The 20,054-nt window shown below is 41.5% G+C and overlaps 1 protein-coding gene across 3 annotated transcripts in view; it reads left to right on the top strand.

The window, feature by feature from the left end:
• LOC103164543 (poly(ADP-ribose) polymerase family member 9) overlaps window positions 1-20,054 on the top strand; it is a 34,014-nt gene that overhangs the window by 11,352 nt on the left and 2,608 nt on the right. For all 3 annotated transcript variants that reach the window (XM_027412759.2, XM_035444577.1, XM_035444578.1), the window contains 6 exons: window positions 318-530; window positions 3,082-3,300; window positions 5,191-5,248; window positions 9,626-10,012; window positions 14,885-15,021; window positions 16,811-16,985. In XM_027412759.2, the coding sequence (XP_027268560.1) occupies window positions 318-530; window positions 3,082-3,300; window positions 5,191-5,248; window positions 9,626-10,012; window positions 14,885-15,021; window positions 16,811-16,985 (1,189 nt within the window). The remainder of the gene's footprint in view (window positions 1-317; window positions 531-3,081; window positions 3,301-5,190; window positions 5,249-9,625; window positions 10,013-14,884; window positions 15,022-16,810; window positions 16,986-20,054) is intronic.

Here is a 20,054-nt window from a genome sequence, read left to right as displayed (position 1 = left end):
AATAATAATAAAAAACAAACAAAAAGAAAATAAAGTCTATAAAACAAAAGAAGCCAGAAGGAACGATCAGAAGCTTGAAATTAAGGAAGTATAATTCATTAAAAGGTGAATGCAATAACAGCATCATCCATATAAGTACATAGCTTCAAAATAGGACAAACAGCTTCATGGTAATGAAATGAATTCTCTAGAAACTCAGTCTCTATTGTGAATCAATTTTGTGGATTTGGGACATTGAAAAAATAATGGGAAATACAAATTAGTCATTTAAGAAGTAGGGATTTAACACTGAATCCTGTGTTTTCTTCCCTTTTCAGACAGATGTCATTGTTAATTCTGGATTCCTACATGATCTTAAAAGTGGAAGTGTGTCACAGTCAATTGTTAAACAAGCAGGACTTGAAATGGAAAGGGAACTTGACAAGGTTAATCTGTCTTCAGATTACCAGATGGTACTAGTCACAAAAGGATTTAAATTGTCCTGTCAGTATGTGTTCCATGTGGCATGGAAATTTGAAAAAAAACAACAGGTAAGTTCAAAATCAATTTATGTTTGTATGCATGCATCATCTAAGCAGTTTGTTAAGTTTCCATTGTTTCATTTTGTCTATAAAATATTGTCAGATGGTATATCCCTGTCAGAAAACATGCCTGTGCCTGACTGAAAGGCTGAGCAAGTGTGGTTGCTCCAAGTTCTCTTAAGTTTGATTTGAAATGTCTAAGTGTACACACTGCACATGGACACTGAAACAACAGAACCCTTCCATCTGAATGCCAGGTTTGCTCCACAATACACAATGGCCTGTGCTTTCTATAGTGAGATGGGATTCAGCCTTTCCATACTTCCTTTCACAGGTTAAATTTCAGCAGAAATTAGATTCCATACCATTCCAGTCAAATCTATTGCCCATCTATTCCAGCTATGCCTGTAATGAATATTGACTCTCAGCCAACTCCTCCCATAAGACACAAAAATTAGAGAATAGAGGGAGTCCATTCAGAGGAAGAGAGATGTTTAATTCCATGTGCCTTTGGTTATCTTTTTTTGTTGTTGTTGAGATAGTGTCTTTCTTTACATAACTGAACTCATAGAAACCTACCTGCCTCTACTTCCCAAGAGCTGGGATTAAAGGTGTGTGCCAGTCTATAATGGATGAACTTTTATTTCTTTTTTTCTTTTCTTTTTTTTTTTTTTCTCGAGACAGGGCTTCTCTGTGTAGCTTTGGAGCCTATCCTGGCACTCACTCTGGAGACCAGGCTGGCCTCGAACTCACAGAGATCCTGCCTCTGCCTCCTGAGTGCTGGGATTAAAGGCGTGGGCCACCAATGCCTGGTGACCTTTTATTTCTTGAAGAGGCCAATTTGGATGCCAAGATCTGATGCAATTATTGTTACATCAACACCTGTGTCTACTAGAACTTCAATGATATTTTTTTTTTATTTCAATCATTTATGTAGAGTGGGTTTTTAGGAAAAATTTTAATAATTGTAATTAGACCAATTTAAAATTGGAAACAAGCTTCTTTTACACATCAATCCCAGTCCTCCCATTCCCCGTCCCATGTCCTCCCGCCCCTCAACCACTTTCTGCTCCACATCAATCAATGACATTTTTAAATTTTGGTCTTGTTCGTGTATAGAAGTTTGCCAAAATACTTGCTTTATGTTTTCTCCTGAATTTTTGTTCTTTCTTCTATAGCTTTGCTATCATCCAGAGCAATAGGCGTTCTTACAATAGGCATTAGGTTCTGTAATTGATCTGGGAGGGATTTTCCTCCTCAATGATAGGAAAGAACTGAACGGAATTTGACATGGGGGTCTGCCTCTGCCTTCCGAGTGCTGCCCCCCCCCCACTGTCCCGCATGTTTCCAACTTTTTAATGTGGGAAACAGCTCTCTTTTAACTAATTCCTCCCTTTAAGGATTTCAGTTGTCCTGCTAAATCTGCCAATGATGATGATTCAGATGATGGTGAAGTGTGGTAGCAGCCCAAGGAGGGGTCCAGGGAAATCCCACAACCCACTGGGAGAAAAGAAGCCAAAGAGCCAGTTGTCTTCCTTGGGGGAATCTAAGAACTCGGTTAACTCCTGTGGCTATTGGAGACTAAAAGCCTATGGAGTTTTCTGCAGATAGATAAATAGGCTGCAACAGAAAAATCCCAACTGGCTCAGAGGCTTAAGGAAGAGAAAGGAAAAACTTAGCTGGTGGGGTAGTGACGGGGCCTCGTGCAGCTTCCGCCTGTGCCTGTAGCTGCATAGCCACAGGCAAGCGGCTTTTTGTGAATTTGTGTTCCGAAAGATGGGTGTCAGATATAGGCGAATTGTATCTGCCTCCTGAGTGCCAGCATTATAAGCCATCATAGCTAACATGAGTGTGTGTGTGTGTGTGTGTGTGTGTGTGTGTGTGTGTGTGTGTGTTTTCTCTGCTACATCTTGTCCTCTCTTAGAGAGCTCTCTAATCCCAGATTGGCCTTCCAGTCAGTCTATTCTATATGCTTCATCTTTCCTAGGTTCTTCCACAGACAACCTTCCTGTCTATATATAATAATTCAATATAATACTGAAAAGTTGATAGAGGGTTAGCCTGGATTGGTGGCCCACTCCTTTTTTTGTTTTTAATCTCAACTCTTGGGAGGCAGATGAAGGCAGAGCTCTGAGTTGAGGCCACATACTCTACACGGTGAGTTTCAGGCTAGCCAGGATGAATATTAAAACTTTTTCCTTAAAAAAAAAAAAGAAAGAAAGAAAGAAAGAAAGAAAGAAAAAGAAAAGTTGATGGAAGTTTAAGTCTGCTAAAACTATTGGCACGACTCCAGGAGAAGGTACACAGTAGTCTTAGTCATGTTGAAGGAACACTGTTTGCCTCATTTTTAGTCTTCATCTCCTTTAAAGTCAGGGACTCTTGGTTGATTTGGGAGTGGCAGGTGAGTGGCACACTGATGCCTGGCTCCCTGAGCTAGGGGGACAGTCAATGCTACATAACTGGGAGAGAGCAGTGCTCAAGTACACTGGGTAACATTCAGTTGCCTCCATTTCTTATTTTCTACTCTGAGGTTGATCTTGAATTTGTATTTATCTTACAGATATTGAAAGATGCGGTGAAGACCTGTCTGGAAAAATGCCTCCAACTAGATGTAAATTCCATTTCTTTTCCTGCCCTTGGGACAGGACTCATTGAGATAGAGAAGAGTACAGCAGCCATGATAATGGTAGATGAAATTTTAGCATTTTTCAAGATGCACATGAAGAAAACCCTGACTGTTAGGATTGTGATCTTTCCAGTGGATGTGGAGACATACAGGGTGAGTTAGCATCTTGGAAATGTATTAAGAGTTCCTTGATTCATCACCAATGTCTAACTAACATCTCTAGTCTAAGGTGACGGGTTAGGATCCCACGATTTAATTTAATTTCTGCAAATTACCCACCCTTGACCAAAGGTCACCATGAGCAAAGGTCATTTTCAAAGCCAAGTTCAAGCTAATTTGCTTTTTTCTTTTCCTGTTGCATTTATTCTCTCTTTTCCTTAAAGGTCGGCAGTCTACTTTTGGTGTGGGGTCATACTTTCTCCCCTGCCTTTGGGGTATTTTGTGATGGATTTTGCCCTGTATACAGCTGGGTATCTATAGAAGGCAATAGATAGTTATTAGCAAATATTTCTTACTTACTATTATCCTAAGCCAGGCATTTGTCTCAGAGTAAGGAACAGCTCTCCAAAGCATTCTTTTGGCCTCTCCCAGATCAAGTGTTCATCCCTATCGGACGGAGCTGGAAGAACACTGCCACACTTGCCCTTTGGTTCCACCTCTCAGTTTTTCATCACATTTCAGTTAACATTTTTACCTAACCCTGCAACATCTCCTACTTCTAAAATGACCTACCAGAGAACTGACTTTTATTCATTATATATGGCCTCTCTTACAGTCTATCATTGGAAAGTGTTAGCTCATTTGCTTTATTTCCAAGGAAATAAATATGGTTAGATCAAGGGATTTTTTTTTTTGCCTTGGAAATAGAAGCTGAAAATACAGTTTATAAAAGGAAATGTTTTGTAGACTAAGAAAATTCATTGCTGAGTTGGGTCTCTTGGTATATGCCTGTAATCCCAGCACTTAAGAGGCAGAGGCAGGTGGATCTCTGAATGAGTTTGAGCCCAAACTGGTCTACACAAAGAGCTGATCCAGGAAAGCCAGGGCTACACAGAGAAACCCTGTCTCCACACCCCCCCCCCAAAAAAAGAAAAAAACCTCACAAGGAACCAGGATCTCTGAGTTTGAGGCCTGTGTGGTTTACATAATGAGATATAGGCTATTCAGGGATACAAAGTGAGGCAATGAGAATCTGCCCAAATACATACATACACACACACACACACACACACACACACACACACACACACACACACACACACCACTGTCACACACACACACTTCATTTTTGAAGTACAGATAAAGATAAAGCAAAAATCTAGTCTTGTATTTATCTTATCAATATTAACATTTTTTCAATAAAGTAATTATTGCCCATTGTATCAGCTTTGAATAAGAAAGGTATTGGATAATGTGTGTCCAACACCTAACACATTTCATTTATTTCAAGTAGACTCTCTCTTAAAGGATATGCCTGGAAATAGTGACTTCTTTTCTCTAGACTATTATGTAACAATAATTACCTTATCTAACATATATTGAATATTCATTATGAATCAGATCCAATTTTAAACTTTTACAATAATTAACCCATATAAAACAGTTTGATATGCTCATAACATTTAGAAGTAATCTATGTTTTTATTTGAGCTTTAATGCAGTGCCTACATTAATACCTATTGAATAAATGAATCCTTATACTTTGCCTAAGTTCTACCAGGTTTTGTTTTTCTTTTAATTTTTACCTGTATTCATTTCTCAGATGTTCTAATACAGTGATTCTATGACCCTTTAATACATACAATTAAATTATTTCTTTGTTACTTCATAACTGTAGTTTTACTACTGTTATGACTCATAATGTAAATATCTGATATTCAGGATATCTGATATTTTATCCCAAAGGAGTTTCCACCCACAGGTTGAGAACCACTGGTATTGGGAATGGAGCCTAAAGAGAGAGTGGTGTGGTGTATGCAGGCAGAGATTTTGATTACAACGCTTGCCCTCCCTGTTATGACTGTTGTGCTTTGCTTATTTTAGGCTTTTTGTGCTGAAATGATGAAGAGGTCCAATGAGTTGAGTCTCAGCAGTAACAGTGGTGAGTAAGAAATTAAGAGTCCTACAGGCATTGTGGTACCTGGATGGGGGCAGAACCATCAGGAGTTCAGGTCATACTCTATTTAGATAGCAAGTTTGAGGCCATCCAGGGCTACATGAAAAAAAAGTGGGGTGCCTGCTCACAGATTCTGATTATAGGTTCTGATTCAGGAACTCTGGTCTAGGTCAAGCAGGTCTCTTTAAAAGCTGTTTAATTGATTTCACAGCTGAGCTAGGTTTGAGGTTCCTGGGATTGATGGATTAAACCAATCTTGGATGTTGTGTGCTAGTGACATTAGTTTTGTCTCAGACTGGAATGTGAGTGGGCAGTGGTGGAATGTTTAATGGCTCATTAGTGCTGGAAGTACAGAAGGGTAGCTCTGTTAAGAGTCTAGGGTTGGTACTTAGGAGCCTTTATTTTTTTGTCTGTAAAGTGAGGATAACGGTAGGTGACTATGGGCCAGTGAAATGGCTAATGAGGTAAGAACATCTGCTGCCAAGCCTGATGACCAGAGTTCACCTCCAGGAACCAACATGGTAGAAAGAGCAAAGTGACTCTCCCAAATAGTCCTTTGACCTCCAGATGTATACCATAGTACATGTGGCATGTACACACACACACACACACACACACACACACACACACACACACACACAGAGAGAGAGAGAGAGAGAGAGAGAGACAGAGACAGAGAGACAGAGACAGAGAGACAGAGAGACAGAGAGGGAGCAATCATGAATTCTAATTTAAATAAATAACAGACAATATTTTGATAATTTCCAATTATCAAAGGATGTTTTATTGATTAAAATTACAAAGCATTAAAACAGTTCCAGGAGGCAAATAAGAAGGGGTAGAGTAGAAGAGGGAAATATTCCTTCAGACTGGGGAGGGAACAAGAATGGCTTTCTGGACAAGGATGTTTCTAAGGTGAGCTTTGGGATGGAAAGATTTCCATCAGCCAGCAGTGGAGGGGCAGCACTTGAGATGAATAAAGCAATAGGAGCAAACAATACACCACATGTTTGGGAAGTCACGTGCAATACAGAGGAACAAGTAAGGGATGAAGTTTTAGGTCAAGCTAATGCAAAAAGGGAATATAAAGTTCTATATGTCATTAAACTGAAGTGCAGAGACAAGGATGATTTATTCAGTAGTTCTTGAAAATATCTGTAAAGAAATTAGAAGTCATAGGAAAATAATTGCCATTCAGAATGTTTGATGCAGATTGTCTTAGATTATCAAGGAAAGGTTAAGCTAGCCAGAGATGAAGAGAAACACATTTTCATTAGGAATATTTATATAATAAATAGTTAATTGAATGCATTTTTAGTTCTTAGAAAAGTTACCCTTAGTGATTTGAACAATTCAGTTATTGGGAGTAATTCTTTTCTCCTCAGAGTGACTGATCAAGGAAGAACCATTGTGTGTTGTTTTTGTGCCCTTCCAGAAAGCAATGTAAATTCCCAAAAAGTATTTAAAACAGCAAAAAGTATGCCTCCAATTAAAATTCCCTTTTCACTTCTGTTGTCTTCAACATTGGCTCAGCTCCCTAGCTGCTCCCTTCTGTCCTAACACTTTCCAGAGTTCCTGGTTCTACCCAGCTATGATGTCAGCAGAAAGATGATACTGAGTACCTGGTGTCTTCTCCCCCTCCCCCATGGAACATTTATTTAGCCCCAAGTGCATTTTTAAAAATTTTTTTATTTAAATTAGAAACAAGATTGTTTTACATGTCAATCCCTGTTCCCTCTCCCTCCCCTCCTCTCCTGCTCCCCCACTAACACCCTACCTATCCAATATCATTTCTGCCTTCCATGGGGGGCGTCTTTCAGAGTCTCATATCCTTTGAGATAGGGCCTATGCCCTCCCCTGTGTGTCTAGGCTGAGGGAGTATCCCTCTGTGTGAAATGGGATCCCAAAGTCCATTCCTACGCTAGGGATAAGTAGTGATCTACTACAAGAGGCCCCATAGATTTCCGAGGCCTCCTCACTGACACCCACATTTATGAGGTCTGGATCAGTTCCATGCTGGTTTCCCAGTGATAAGTCTAGGAGCTAAGAGCTCTCTTTTATTTTGAGACAGGGTTGCTCTGTGTAGCTTTGGAGCCTATCCTGGCACTCGCTCTGTAGTCCAGGCTGGCCTCGAAGTCACAGAGATCTGCCAGCTTCTGCCTCCTGAGTGCTGGGATTAAAGGCGTGCACCACCAATGCCTGGCTACCCTTGTGTCTTTTTAAAAAATTTTTAGTTTTAGAAGGAGGTGAGCACATACATGTAAGAGTGTTTTGCCTTCAGAGGCCAAATATCCCTCTGCAGTTAGAGGTAGTTGTGAGCTGCCTGATGTGGCTGGTGGGACTAGAACTTGGGTCCTCTGGAAAGCAATATATCCTCCTCACCACTGAGCCATATCTCCAGCCCCTTCCCTATGATCTGAGGATCACTACCTAGAAGGAGAGTTGTATAACCATTAGGGTCAGATGCCCCCATCCACTAGCGTGGTGGATATGATTAACTAGTCCTACAACCATGTACAAGTTACTTAATGACTCTGGAAATTTTAAGTGATTTCATTTGTAAGATGAACTAAATAGTTCCTGTCTCATAGAATTGTGTGGCTTAAATAAAGGACTATATGTAAAGCCCTTAGAACAATGTCCTGATTAGTTCTCAACTTGCTCTTTCTCCCCTCAAAATATGTTTCTGTCTGTGTGGTGATGGCTCGTGCTTTTAATCCCAGCACTCGGGAGGCTAAGGTAGGTGGATCTCTGTGAGTTCGAGGCCAGCCTGGTCTACTGAGCTAGTTCCAGGACAGTCTGCATAGCCACAGAGGGGCCCTGCCTTGAAATCCCACCCCCCCAGATATATATCTATATCTATATCTATCTATATCTATATCTCTATATCTATCTATTTCTACATATATATATCTGTGTGTGTGTGTCTGTGTATATGTATGTATGTTTCTGTGACTCAGTCATGTAAAGGTAATGTCTTCATCAGTACAGTAACATTCCATTATTGAAGGGCATCAGGTTACTTCCATTGAGAAATTAGCTCCAATGTGAACTTGTAAGATGGCTCAATGGATAAAGGTGCTTGCTACCAAGCCTGAACACCCAAGAAAATTGTTTCTCTCTCTCTCTCTCTCTCTCTCTCTCTCTCTCTCTCTCTCTCTCTCTCTCTCTGTGTGTGTGTGTGTGTGTGTGTGTGTGTTTTGGTTTTAATTTATATAAGAATGCCTGTTCCATGTTCCATATTTATTTATTCACTTTTTGGTTTTTCGGGTCTGGGTTTCTCTGTGGCTTTAGAAGCTGTCCTGGAACTAGCTCTTGTAGACCATGCTGGTCTGAAACTCACAGAGATCTGCCTGCCTCTGCCTCCCCAGTGCTGGGATTAAAGGCATGCGCCACCATGCGCTTGTTTCATTTTTATATAATAGATATTTAGGAGTTCTATTTACTCTATAGATTTCTCAACACTTGATATTGTTAAACTTCCAAGTTCTTGCTCAACTGGTGGGTGATGGTGCATGTCTCTGATTGCTATAAGCCATAATGTTTGCTTTCCAGTGAAACAGTTTGCCTAACTGACCTCTGTTTTGCTACTTTTCTTTTCTTCCTTCCTTCCTTTCTTTTTCTTTTTTTTTTCTTTTTGTGTGTGCATTGGTGTTTTGCCTGCATGTGTGCCTGTGTGAGGGAACTGGATGTATAGACAATAACTTGTGAGCTGCCATGTGGGTGCTGGGAATTGAATCCAGGGCCTCTGGAAGAGCAGCCAGTGCTCTTAATTGCTGAGCCATCTTTCCAGCACCTTGCTACCCTCTTTTCTTTCTTTCTTTTTTTTTTTTTCTTTTTGGTTTTTTGAGATGGGGTTTCTCTGTGTAGCTTTCTTTGGAGACTGTCTTGGAATTCACTCTGTAGACCAGGCTGGCCTGGAATTCACAGAGATCTGCCTGTTTCTATATCCTGAGTTCTGGGATAAAAAGCATGTGCCACCACCCGCCCACTGTTTTTTACAAAATACATTGTATTCCTTGAATTCTGTAGCTTTTGGTGTCTGATTTTAAGTCTGGTAGGTGCAAGAGGCTAAGGATTTGTCCCTTAGCTGGTGAGAATAGGTAAACTTACTTTTGAATTCACAAATCACACAGAGCAGAGGGTGGAGATAATAGATCCATCATCTTGTAAGCTAGCTGATATGTTTATAAGGAGGCCATAAGCTGTGCCTGTAGATTCCCTTTATACCCAGTGTAGTTTTTATGGATAGGTCTTAGCTGCTGTTGCTGACAGTGATGGTAATATCCTGGGGGCAAATGGTGCCAGTGATATTCTGTACTATTGAAAAACCCACCAGCCTTCTATATCTGTTTTTGATAGTTCTTTCAGTCCCCCAGTGGACCAGAGGGGAGCAAAGAGGTGGACTTGAAGCCGGATCCCCTGCCATCAATCTGATGGGTGTAAACGCAGAAGAGATGTGTGAGGCCAAAGAGTGGATTGAAAGGTTGCTGACTTCTGAGGAACACCACATCATCGAGAATAATCATATTCTCTACCTTGGCAAGAATGAGCATGACAAGCTGTCTCAGCTCCAGACAGCCTCAGGTGTCTCCATTTCAGAGACTGTCAGTCCCCTGAAAGCAATGCTAGAGATTAGAGGTGCCCAGGCTGACCTCATTGAAGCAGTAATGAATGTTGAATGTATGCTGTGTGAAGTTCAGGGAGAAGTGGCAAGAAAAAAGGAGAAAAGTCTTTTCGACTTGTTAGGTGAGTAATTGCATATTAAGGTTAAAAACTCTTGCTAGGCATTGTGGCTCACACCTTCAGCCCGGCACCTTCGGGTGAATCTATGTGAGTTTCGGGACCGCCAGGGCTATGTAGTGAGACTGTCTCAAAATAAATAGATGAGTAAAAATAAAAAGAGGAACTCCCTAGAGGACTAAGTGGTAAATCTAAGAAAATCAGAGGGACAAAAGCACAGCTGAGGCTATTCAGAGCCCCAGACCTCAAAGGAAGAGACCAACAGCTCACATTTATAATGTGTGACATTAGCATTCAGGTCTCTGTGTTTTGTCTTTCTACTGTCAGAGTTGTTTATTAATAGAAGCACATACTGTTGGATTTTCTTGTGATGAAATGGATTGCCTAGGAGGTAATTACACAGAAAGCCTATAGTAAGACCTACTAGAACCATGGAGGAAAATCAAGAACTCCAAACGAAAACCCAACATGCCCAATTCTGCAAATGGAACATTCAAATGTAGATATATTCTACCTGTTTACTTACCTTGAGTTTTATTACTTCTATGTATTGCTGGCATCATTATGTTTTCTAAAATTATGATTTTGAAGTCTGTCACCAACAAAAGTACTTTCTGGTATTGTGAGATATACCCAAGTACCCCTCAGTCAGTGTGATTAAAGTCATTACAGTAACTGTGCGCATTTGGGCCTATAGAGACCATTTGTGAGTCCTAGAGCCAACTAAAATATTGTCTCATTTACAATGCTCTGGGTGTTGGTGGTGCATGCCTTTAATCCCAGCACTCGGGAGGCAGAGGCAGGCGGATCTCTGAGTTCGAGGTCTCCAGAGCGAGTGCCAAGATAGGCTCCAAAGCTACACAGAGAAACCCTGTCTTGAAAGACCAAAAAAAAAAAAAAAAAAAAAAAAAAAAAGCCACTTTGATGACCAACAAGATGGCTCAGCAGGTAAAGAAAGACACTTGCTATTGACACGAGTTCAATTCCTGGGACTCATGTGATGGAAAAGAATGAGCTTCCACAAGTTGTCTTCTCTTCTGTACCCATATATCTATGGGCACAGCACATCCACACAAATAAATAAATGTGATTTAAAATTTTAAGTGCCACTTTGAGAGGAGGCAAATCCTATAATCCTAGCACCCAAGAGGCTGAGGCGGGAAGGCAAGCTTGAGCTACATAATGTCCCTGGCTCAAAAGAAGACAAAAACTTCCAAGCAAACAATAAAATCCCAATCATACGTCATCCCAGAAGACAGATTATTCCATTCATTTATTTACTACTACAGACTGCATTGTGCTAGATACTGATGATAAATTATGTGGACATTGTTCCTGCTCAAAACCTAACAAAGGATACTGATAAGTGAGCAGGTGAATTATGACACAGGAAGGTAGCCATGCTCTGGAAGTCCAAAGGACACCTTATGCCTGGAACCCAAGAAAAGACTTCTTGAAGGCATGGCAAATGGAAAGCTGAGTAAGTGACAACTAACCAAAGAACGAAAGTTTGGAGAAATAAAGAGTATAGCTGGGCAGTGATGGTGCATGCCTTTAGTCCCAGTGCTTGGGAGGCAGAGGCAGGCTGATCTCTGTGAGGTCAAGTTCAGCCAGGACTATACAGAGGAACCCTGTCTTAAAACACAAAAGAAAACAAAAAGAAGATGAGGAGCATAGGACTAACTAGCTGTAGTGGTATATGATGTGATTGTACTTAGGAGTTATAGGCAGAAGAATTAGGAGTTTAAGGTCATCTTCTGCTGCATGGGAGATTTCAGACCAGGCTGGGCTATATGAAAACCCTTCTGTGGCTCAGCAGTTAAAAGCACGTGTTGGCTTTTACGGAGGACCTGGGTTAACTTCACAATAACCACATGGCAATCAAAAACACCTTTAACTCCAGTTCTAGGGAATCTGACCCCTCTCTGACCTCAGCTGGGACCACACACATGCAGGCAAAAACATAGCATAAGAACTAAGATTATGTTTTTTCACCTGGTTTTTGATACAAAATGAATCTGAATATTTAAACTGACACCAGTGTTAGCTCACAAGACCCATTACTAACAGTATAGAGTCATGGAAGTCTCATGTTCTCCTGAAAAATGACATTTTTGGTAGAAGACTAGATATGCTGTGTCACAACATTTTGGAGGTTCAAAGGAATATCCTCTCTTACATCAAAGTTTATGTTATTAACAAAGAGATTAATTTTGAAATTCTATTGTTCTATGGGATGTCAACTGTATGTCAGTTGATTTTTTTTTAAATAGTCATTTTATGTATTTGAGTGTTCTATCGACTTTATGTCAGGAGAGGGCATCAGATCCCACCACAGATGGTTGTGAGCCACCATGTGGTTGCTGGGAATTGAACCCAGGACCTCTGGAAGAGCAGCCAGTGATTTTAACTGCTGAGCCATCTCTCCAGCCCCATCACTTGACAATTTAAACAAAAATTGAACTGAGGCAGAACCTCCTTTCTTGCTGCTTTATCCTTTCTGGTTTCTTCTGACAGTAGAAGTTTGTGGGTCTTGGGTCTCAGGTGCCTACCTCCTGTAGAGCCTGGTCTGCAGCTGGAGTTTGGTTAACATTGAATTCAAGAGACCTGAATGCTAATGTCACACATTATAAATGTGAGCCGTTGGTCTCTTCCTTTCAGATCTGGGGCTCTGAATAGCCTCTGCTGTGTTTTGTCCCTCTGGTTTTCTGAGATTTATCCCTTAGTCCTCTAGGGAGTTCCTTTGAATTTTATCGCCTGCTTTGCGTGGTTAAGCTGAAGTCCATTGACTAGGCACTGTGCTTCTGGTGAGTAAGCTTGTTCGCAGTCAAGCCACTCCCTGCCTTGTTTTTTGTTTATCTACCTGTGTGTTCAGTCAAATAGAGAGCTTCCTTGGACAAAAACAGGTGGCCTATTGAATTTCAAAATGGGAGGAGAAAGGGAAGAAGGGGACTGAGAGGAGTGAGGGAGACAAAGGGAGGAGGAAAACAAGGAAAGGAGGGAGGGAGGAGAGGAGACCATGGGTTGTTCAGCTGTAAGTGCTGCTCTTGCTCATCCCACAAGTGACACATGTTCCAGGTCTCCTTATAGAAAACCCAAACGGAAGCCAGGTTTATAAGCCAGGTTGAGATCTCTGCTTACCTAGTTGTTTGTATTGGGCAAGTTGGTTAACTTCTCTGAATTCTTGCTTGTTTATAGAGCTCTGTTGAGTATTTCAGTGGTGGTGTGATGAACACGAGGTAGAGAATGGGCTCAAAAACTGGAATGTTATATGAATATGCTTTTGTTTCCCATGCTTTTCTTGATTTTTAATTTTTTTATGTGTATGGGTATGCATGCATGTCTATGTACCATGTGCTTGCAGTGCCCATAGAGGTCAGATGAGGGTGTCTCATTGTTTGGGACTTGAGTTACAGATAGTTGTGAGCCATTATGTGGGTGCTAGGAACCAAACTCGGGAACCCAGGCCCTCTGAAAGAACAAGTGTTCTTAATTACTCAGCCAGCTTTCTTAATTCTTACTTTTGAAACCTGGCTGAAGTTTAAACATTTCTTATGTGCAATATAACCATTTACTATGATTACAGCATTACTGTAGTGGGGAGTATAAATAGCATTCCCCTTTCCGGTTTGGAAGTCTCATGACCCAAATCACCAAGAACAAATTCATCACCCCTCCATTTTACCCTGTAACTTAGTGTATTGTAGTTCTAGAACAGTTTTAGGATTAAGCTCAGCTTCAGCAGCCCCAGGAGGCTCAGCTCAGCCACCCTTCCCAGTATGTCAACTCAGAGACAGGAGTAGTGACCAGCAGAGATTTTATTGGTTCACATTGGGAAGAGGAAGTGATAAAGGGTCCCAGATCCTCCAATTTCTTCTTCTGATTATTCATGTCAGTTTAGGTTTGATTAAAGGATGAATTGGGGTACTGGTGACATGGCTCACCAGTTAAGAGCATTTGATACCTTTCAGAGGTTCTGGGTTTGATTCCAAAGACTTACATGGTCACTAACAAATAACTCCAGTTTCAGAAGGTCTCATGCCCCCTTCTCGTTTCTGTATGTATTGCATGTACACTGCTCCCAGCTATGCATGCAAACACCCAGGCCCATAAAATGAAAGTAAATCTTAAAAAAAAACAAAAACAAAACAAAACAAAGCTTGCCAGTTGGTGGTGGTGCACACCTTTAATCCCAGCACTCAGGAGGCAGAAACAGGCGAATCTCTGTGAGTTGGAGGCCAGCCTGGTCTACAGAAACAGAGCGAGTTCCAGGACAGGCTCCAAAATCAGTGGAGAAACCCTGTCTCAAAAAACAAACAAAACAAAACTTTTGAGGGTAGGCACAGAAAGCAAGCAGGCCTTGTCAAGTTTTTTCCTGCCCATCATTACCTCAGTTTGGCAGCCTGCAAAGTGGTCTCACAAATTGGTAATTGTTAATCACAGTCATCTATAGTGGGGGTGGCGGACTAACCTGTATTTTACAAGATCTGTCTCCATCATGGACATCTGTTCTAATCTTGGAAGTGGCCTGTCCTGCCTGGAAGACCTTGTGGTTCCTGGAATCCAAGGTGACTAAAGATTTAGGTGTTTTCAACCATAAGATAAGTTAAATAGGCTGACACTTTTTTTTTGTTTTGTTTTGTTTTTGTTTTTCGAGACAGGGTTTCTCTGTGTATCTCTGGCTGTCCTGGAATGACTCTGTAGACCAGTTTGGCCTCAAACTCAGAGATCTGCCTGCCCCTGCCTCCTGACTGTTGGGATTAGAGACGTGTGCCACCACTGCCCAGAAAGAATTTGCTTCATTGAATCTCCTTTTAATACTTTTTCTCTGTGTTCTCAGAGCACTGAAACAAGGTTTTTGTCTTCCTCCTTTTTTAGGACAATGGACCAATAAGGAAGGAAAACTGGATGAAATGGAAAAATTTCACACATATCTTCGTTACCCAGTACCTTTAACTCAGGAACTTGAGGACCGAAAGAGACAGTTTGAGAAGTGTGGCTTGTGGGTTGTGAAGGTATATCTAATCAAGGGAGGCTCTGGTTTACTTTGCTGTTAATTGAGTTTAGAGCCAAAATAACAATTCACCTGCAGAGAACTATCAGGCAGCTGCTCAGTCACCTGGAGTGTGGAGTGGACTGGGAGGGTAGAAATGATGTCAAGACATGCAGAGACACAGATTCTTTATGAGCAGCTGGTCTACCTATCAGTGACCACAACAGTGGAAAGCACAACAGTGCTTAGTGTGCTGTGTTACCACTGTTTAACTATTTTCATCTGACAAACCATTAGCTTTACTGGGACACGTACTATGTCTGCATTGTTGGTCGTTTCAGTACCAGTATTAGCACGTACTATTTACACAGTGGATTTGTTGTGTGTGGCGGGATATACATGCAGGGTATGAGTGTGTTGTTGAAATGAGAGGCTTCTCCAATTAAAGCATTTCAACAAGGCAAACTTTACTTCTAATTAGCAGGGTGTGCTACTCAGAAAGCAGAAGAGCTGGCAGACTGGGTGGGGAGATGGTTGGTTTATATTCTAACACAGGTGGTGACTGTGTGCTCTCCCCATAGACTGTGGTCTGACCCACAGTCTCTCTGTTGGCTAGCTGTAAAAGAAACCTGAAAAGGAAGTGAAGGAAAGGGGGTGGGGGAGTGCCAGTGCCTAAATTACTTAAGCTCTGACAATGCTGTCTGTCCATTGCAAATAAAAAAGATTTATAGGGGAGGGATTGAAACATTTGTATTACAGTCTTACTAGTGGGAGGAGATGAAAGGATTTGAATTTCTTCTCAGAAAAGACTAATATTTGATGTTTCTAACATGTGGAGGTCAGAGAACCCTGGCTATTGTCCTTCCTCAGGACACTCATCTTCCCCAGCTCACCTTGTTTTTTGAGACAGGGCCTATGGTGGTTCCAATGAGAATGGCCACCATAGGCCCATATGTTTGACTGGTTGGTCCCTGGTTGGTGGCATTGTTTTGGAAGGTTTTGGAGGTGTGGCCTTACTGGAGGTGTGTCACTGGGGGGTGAGCTTTGAGGTGTCAGAAGTCCATACCAGGCTGAGCGTCCACTCTCTACGCCCCCTGCCCATGGATTGGGATGTAGAGCTCTCTGCTCCTGCTCTGGCACATGCCTGTCTGCTCCCTGCCATGATAATCATGATATAGTCCTCCAAAAGTGTAAGCAAGCCCCCAGGAAAATGCTTTCTTTTGCAAGAGTTGCCTTGATCATGGTGTCCCTTCACAGCAATAGAATAGTAACTCTAAAAGACAGGGTCTCTCACTTTTACTTGGAACTCACTAACTAGACTAAGTTGGCTAGCTAGTGAGCCCCAGAGACCAGTTCCCTCCCTAGTGCTGGGACCACAAGCTCATGACACAATGATTGGCTTTAAAATGTAGATGATGGGGATCAAACTCAGGTTTTTATGCTTTCAAATCAAGCACTTTACCAATTAACTAAGCCATCTCCCAAGCCTGTGAATTTTTGTTACTTTTTTTTTTTTGAGACAGAGTTTCATGTAGCCCAGGCTAGCTTTGTATTTGCTATGTAGCTGAGACTGCCCTTGATCTCTTTTTGATTCTTTTGACTCCACTCTTGGAACTACAGACATATAACTGACTTTAGTAAATGTACTTAACTGGAGTAGATTTTGAAGAGAGAAACCAAGTTAGGAGAGAATTGAAAAGCAAAATGCATGTATTTCCATGCACATATTACATGTATTTTCCAAGTAGTGCAGGAGACAATTTAAGTAGCTGTTTTTTCAGACCAATTCCATTTTTTTTCTTTGCTTATAGGTGGAGCAGATACAGAATAATGCGCTCATGGCTGCCTTCCTAGAGAAGAAGAAAATGATGGAAGAGAGAATGCCGAGAGGACCTGGGAGTCAAAGGTTGTTTCAGCAAGTCCCATATCAGTTTTGCAATGTGGTGTGCAAAGTCGGCTTTCACAGACTGTACTCAACACCTCATGGTAGGTATCAGCCTCATCCTCAGGGCTGCCAACATGGGCAGGGCAAGGAAACATCAGTGTACAGCTGTGGGGCGGGCTCCTTTGCCACTGACCTTTAGAGGTGAAGTCTTTTGGAAGTGGTTGGTATTTTATCATTCATTGGTGGCTGTTACTTTGATGCAAGTGTCAACAGCAGGATATATTGTATGGTTCAGGTTTCAGTCTCATTCTTGTTTCTGTGTTCCCTCTGCAGAGAGCATCTTGGAGTGTCACTGCTTTGCCCTTTTCATCTCAACAAAACTATCAATACCAACCCCCCATTCCTTAGTTAGAAGCACATTTACTTAACATTTAAGAAACCTGTGACTTGCACCTGCTCCTGGTTTAGTTTTGTTTTGTTTGTAAGACAGAGTTTATGTGGTCCTGTCTGGTCTGAAACTCACAGAGATCTGCCTGCCTCTGCCTTCCTTACATAGAAACTGGGATTAAAGGCATGTACCACTATGCCTAGCCCTTTCAACCTCTATTTCCTGTGACTGAATCAGGTATAGTCTGGCAGGTAAAGTGTCCCCTCTTACTCATTACCTAATGGTATGAAAAGAACTGGGGTAAGTGTAGTCCTAACTCCCATTTTGAAAGAGGAGAGGGAAAACACAGAACAATTACTTACCATGTGATGCTCGACAGGAATAAGGAGCATTGCTCACTCAAGTCAGGGAAAAAAAAAATCTCCCTTACAGCCTTTGTTCATTTCTAGGTCTACTGCATTACCAGGAGACTCACCTTGCATTGGCTCACAGGCTAGAACATGCTCAGATTATTACCATATTACAATTTTCAGCAATATGATTCCTTAAATATTCAGCAAGCTCAGTGGTTAAGAACACTTGTTGCTCTTGTAGAGAACCCAGGTTTGATTCCCAGGACCTACATGGTGGTTCACAACCATGGGGAACGCCAGTTCTGGGGATTTGATGTCCTCTTCTGACATTCTCAAGTTCCAAGCACATAAATGGTGCACACATATTCATGTAGGCAAAACCAGTCACACATAAAATAAAAATGAAAAAATCAAAGATGTTTTTAAAAATCCCAGCAGGCAGTGCTGGAGATGACTCAGAAATTGAAAGCACTCGTTCTTCCACAGGGCCAGGGTTTGATTCCCAGCACCCACAAGATGATTTACAACCATTTGTAACTCCAGTCCCAGGCAGACCCAGTGCCCTCTTCTGGCCTCTGTGGGCACTGCATGCACATGGTGCACAAACATACATAAAAGCATTCACACAGACACACACTCAATGTTTTTGTTTTAATTCAGCAAGTAAGAGAACTAATTTGAGGTCAAGCTCATGTCTTCATAATGCCACAAGGGGACACAGGATCCCTTTTTCAGGATCTTGGTTACATCACTTAAAGTCTAAAAATGGATTCGTCAGGGAACTCAAAGACTACTTCACTAGAGTGAGACAAAATAATAGGGCAGGCAGGCAAGCTGGAAGTCTGTGCGTTGGTTTGGCAGAGGGAAGTGGAAATAGGAGGACGGTTATATTTGCTGAGCTACAAGTCAAGATTGCAGGCAGGTCAGCAGTGGGAGTCTGCATTCACAGGACACAGTTGGGGAGATATGAGCTTCAGAGCAAGTGAGATGTTCAGTATCAGGCAGACAGGCTTAGGGGGGTAAGTTGGGGAGGGGAACGTCACAGTTTTTAGGTCGGAACTATTTACATGTCTTTCTTATTATTTGGTTCTATCAGCTAGAAGAGAGAACTTTCAAACTGAGAAAACAGCTCTGAGAGCATCATGCTTTATTTTCCTGTCGTTTTTACTTTAAAATCACAACAGAAAAATGTTCTCAGTCCTTCAGGTTCTTAGACTTTGGTTGAAAAACACCTTCTCTGAAAACTAAACTATGGAAGCTAGAGTTTTATAATTTTCTTATTAATTAAAAAAATATATATACACATATGAATAGGTACATATAGGTACCTGTTTTAGATGAGTATATACGTATTTAGAGACTTTGTTCTAAGCTTTAACTCTTTTGTCTTTGAGGCAATATTCAAAAGGAGGCTCTTGCAAAGAAGAATTCATTTTTAATCTCAGACTATTATTATTTCGGCACATAGACTATTTGGCACTGTATCTTCTATGTTTACACTGCTGGGAGATTGTTTGTGATGTTTTGAAAACAAAAATATTACCATAGCCATTTATCACTGCACTGTTAAGTGTGACAGCCTCTAGCCACACACTCTAGTGAACATGAGATGTGGTTAATTGGAATTGAAATGTATTATAAAAATAAAGTGAGCCGGGCGGTGGTGGCGCACGCCTTTAATCCCAGCACTCGGGAGGCAGAGGCAGGTGGATCTTTGTGAGTTCCAGACCAGGATCTCTGTGAGTTCGAGACCAGCCTGGTCTACAAGAGCTAGTTCCAGGACAGCCTCCAAAGCCACAGAGAAACCCTGTCTTGAAAAACCAAAAATAAATAAATAAAGTGGATACCGGATTTCAAAACCTACAATAAATGTAAATATCTCCCCAGTGAATTTTTAAAAAGTATACAACTTTTTTAAAGGTTTATTTTATGTGTAGTAGTGTTTTGCCTGCATGGATGTTCATGCAGCACACCATGTGTGTAGGGTACCTGTGGAGGTCGGAAGAGAGGCTGGATTCCCTGGAAATGGAGATAGGGATGCTCGTGAGCCACCATATGGGCTCTGGGAACTTTTCTTAGTTAGGGTTTCTATTGCTGTGAAGAGCGCCATGACCACAGCAACTCTTATAAAGGAAAACATTTAAATGGGGGTAGCGTACAGTCTCAGAGGTTTAGTCCATTATCATCATGGCGAGAAGCCTGGCAGTATGCAGGCAAATACAATGCTGGAGGAGGAGCTGGGAGGTCTGTATCTTCATCCACAGGCAGCAGGAGACGACTGGGTGCCACCCTGGGTATAGGTTGAGCATATGTGACTCCAAAGCCCACCTTCACGGTGACACACTTGCTCCAACAAGGTCACATCTCCTAATAATGCCACTCCCTCTGGGCCAAGCATTCAGACACAGGAGTCTGTAGGGGCCATAACT

This window comes from Cricetulus griseus, chromosome 4 (assembly GCF_003668045.3).
Source record: "Cricetulus griseus strain 17A/GY chromosome 4, alternate assembly CriGri-PICRH-1.0, whole genome shotgun sequence".
NCBI classification, from domain to species: domain Eukaryota; kingdom Metazoa; phylum Chordata; class Mammalia; order Rodentia; family Cricetidae; genus Cricetulus; species Cricetulus griseus.
This window is presented reverse-complemented; position numbering and strand designations above follow the sequence as displayed.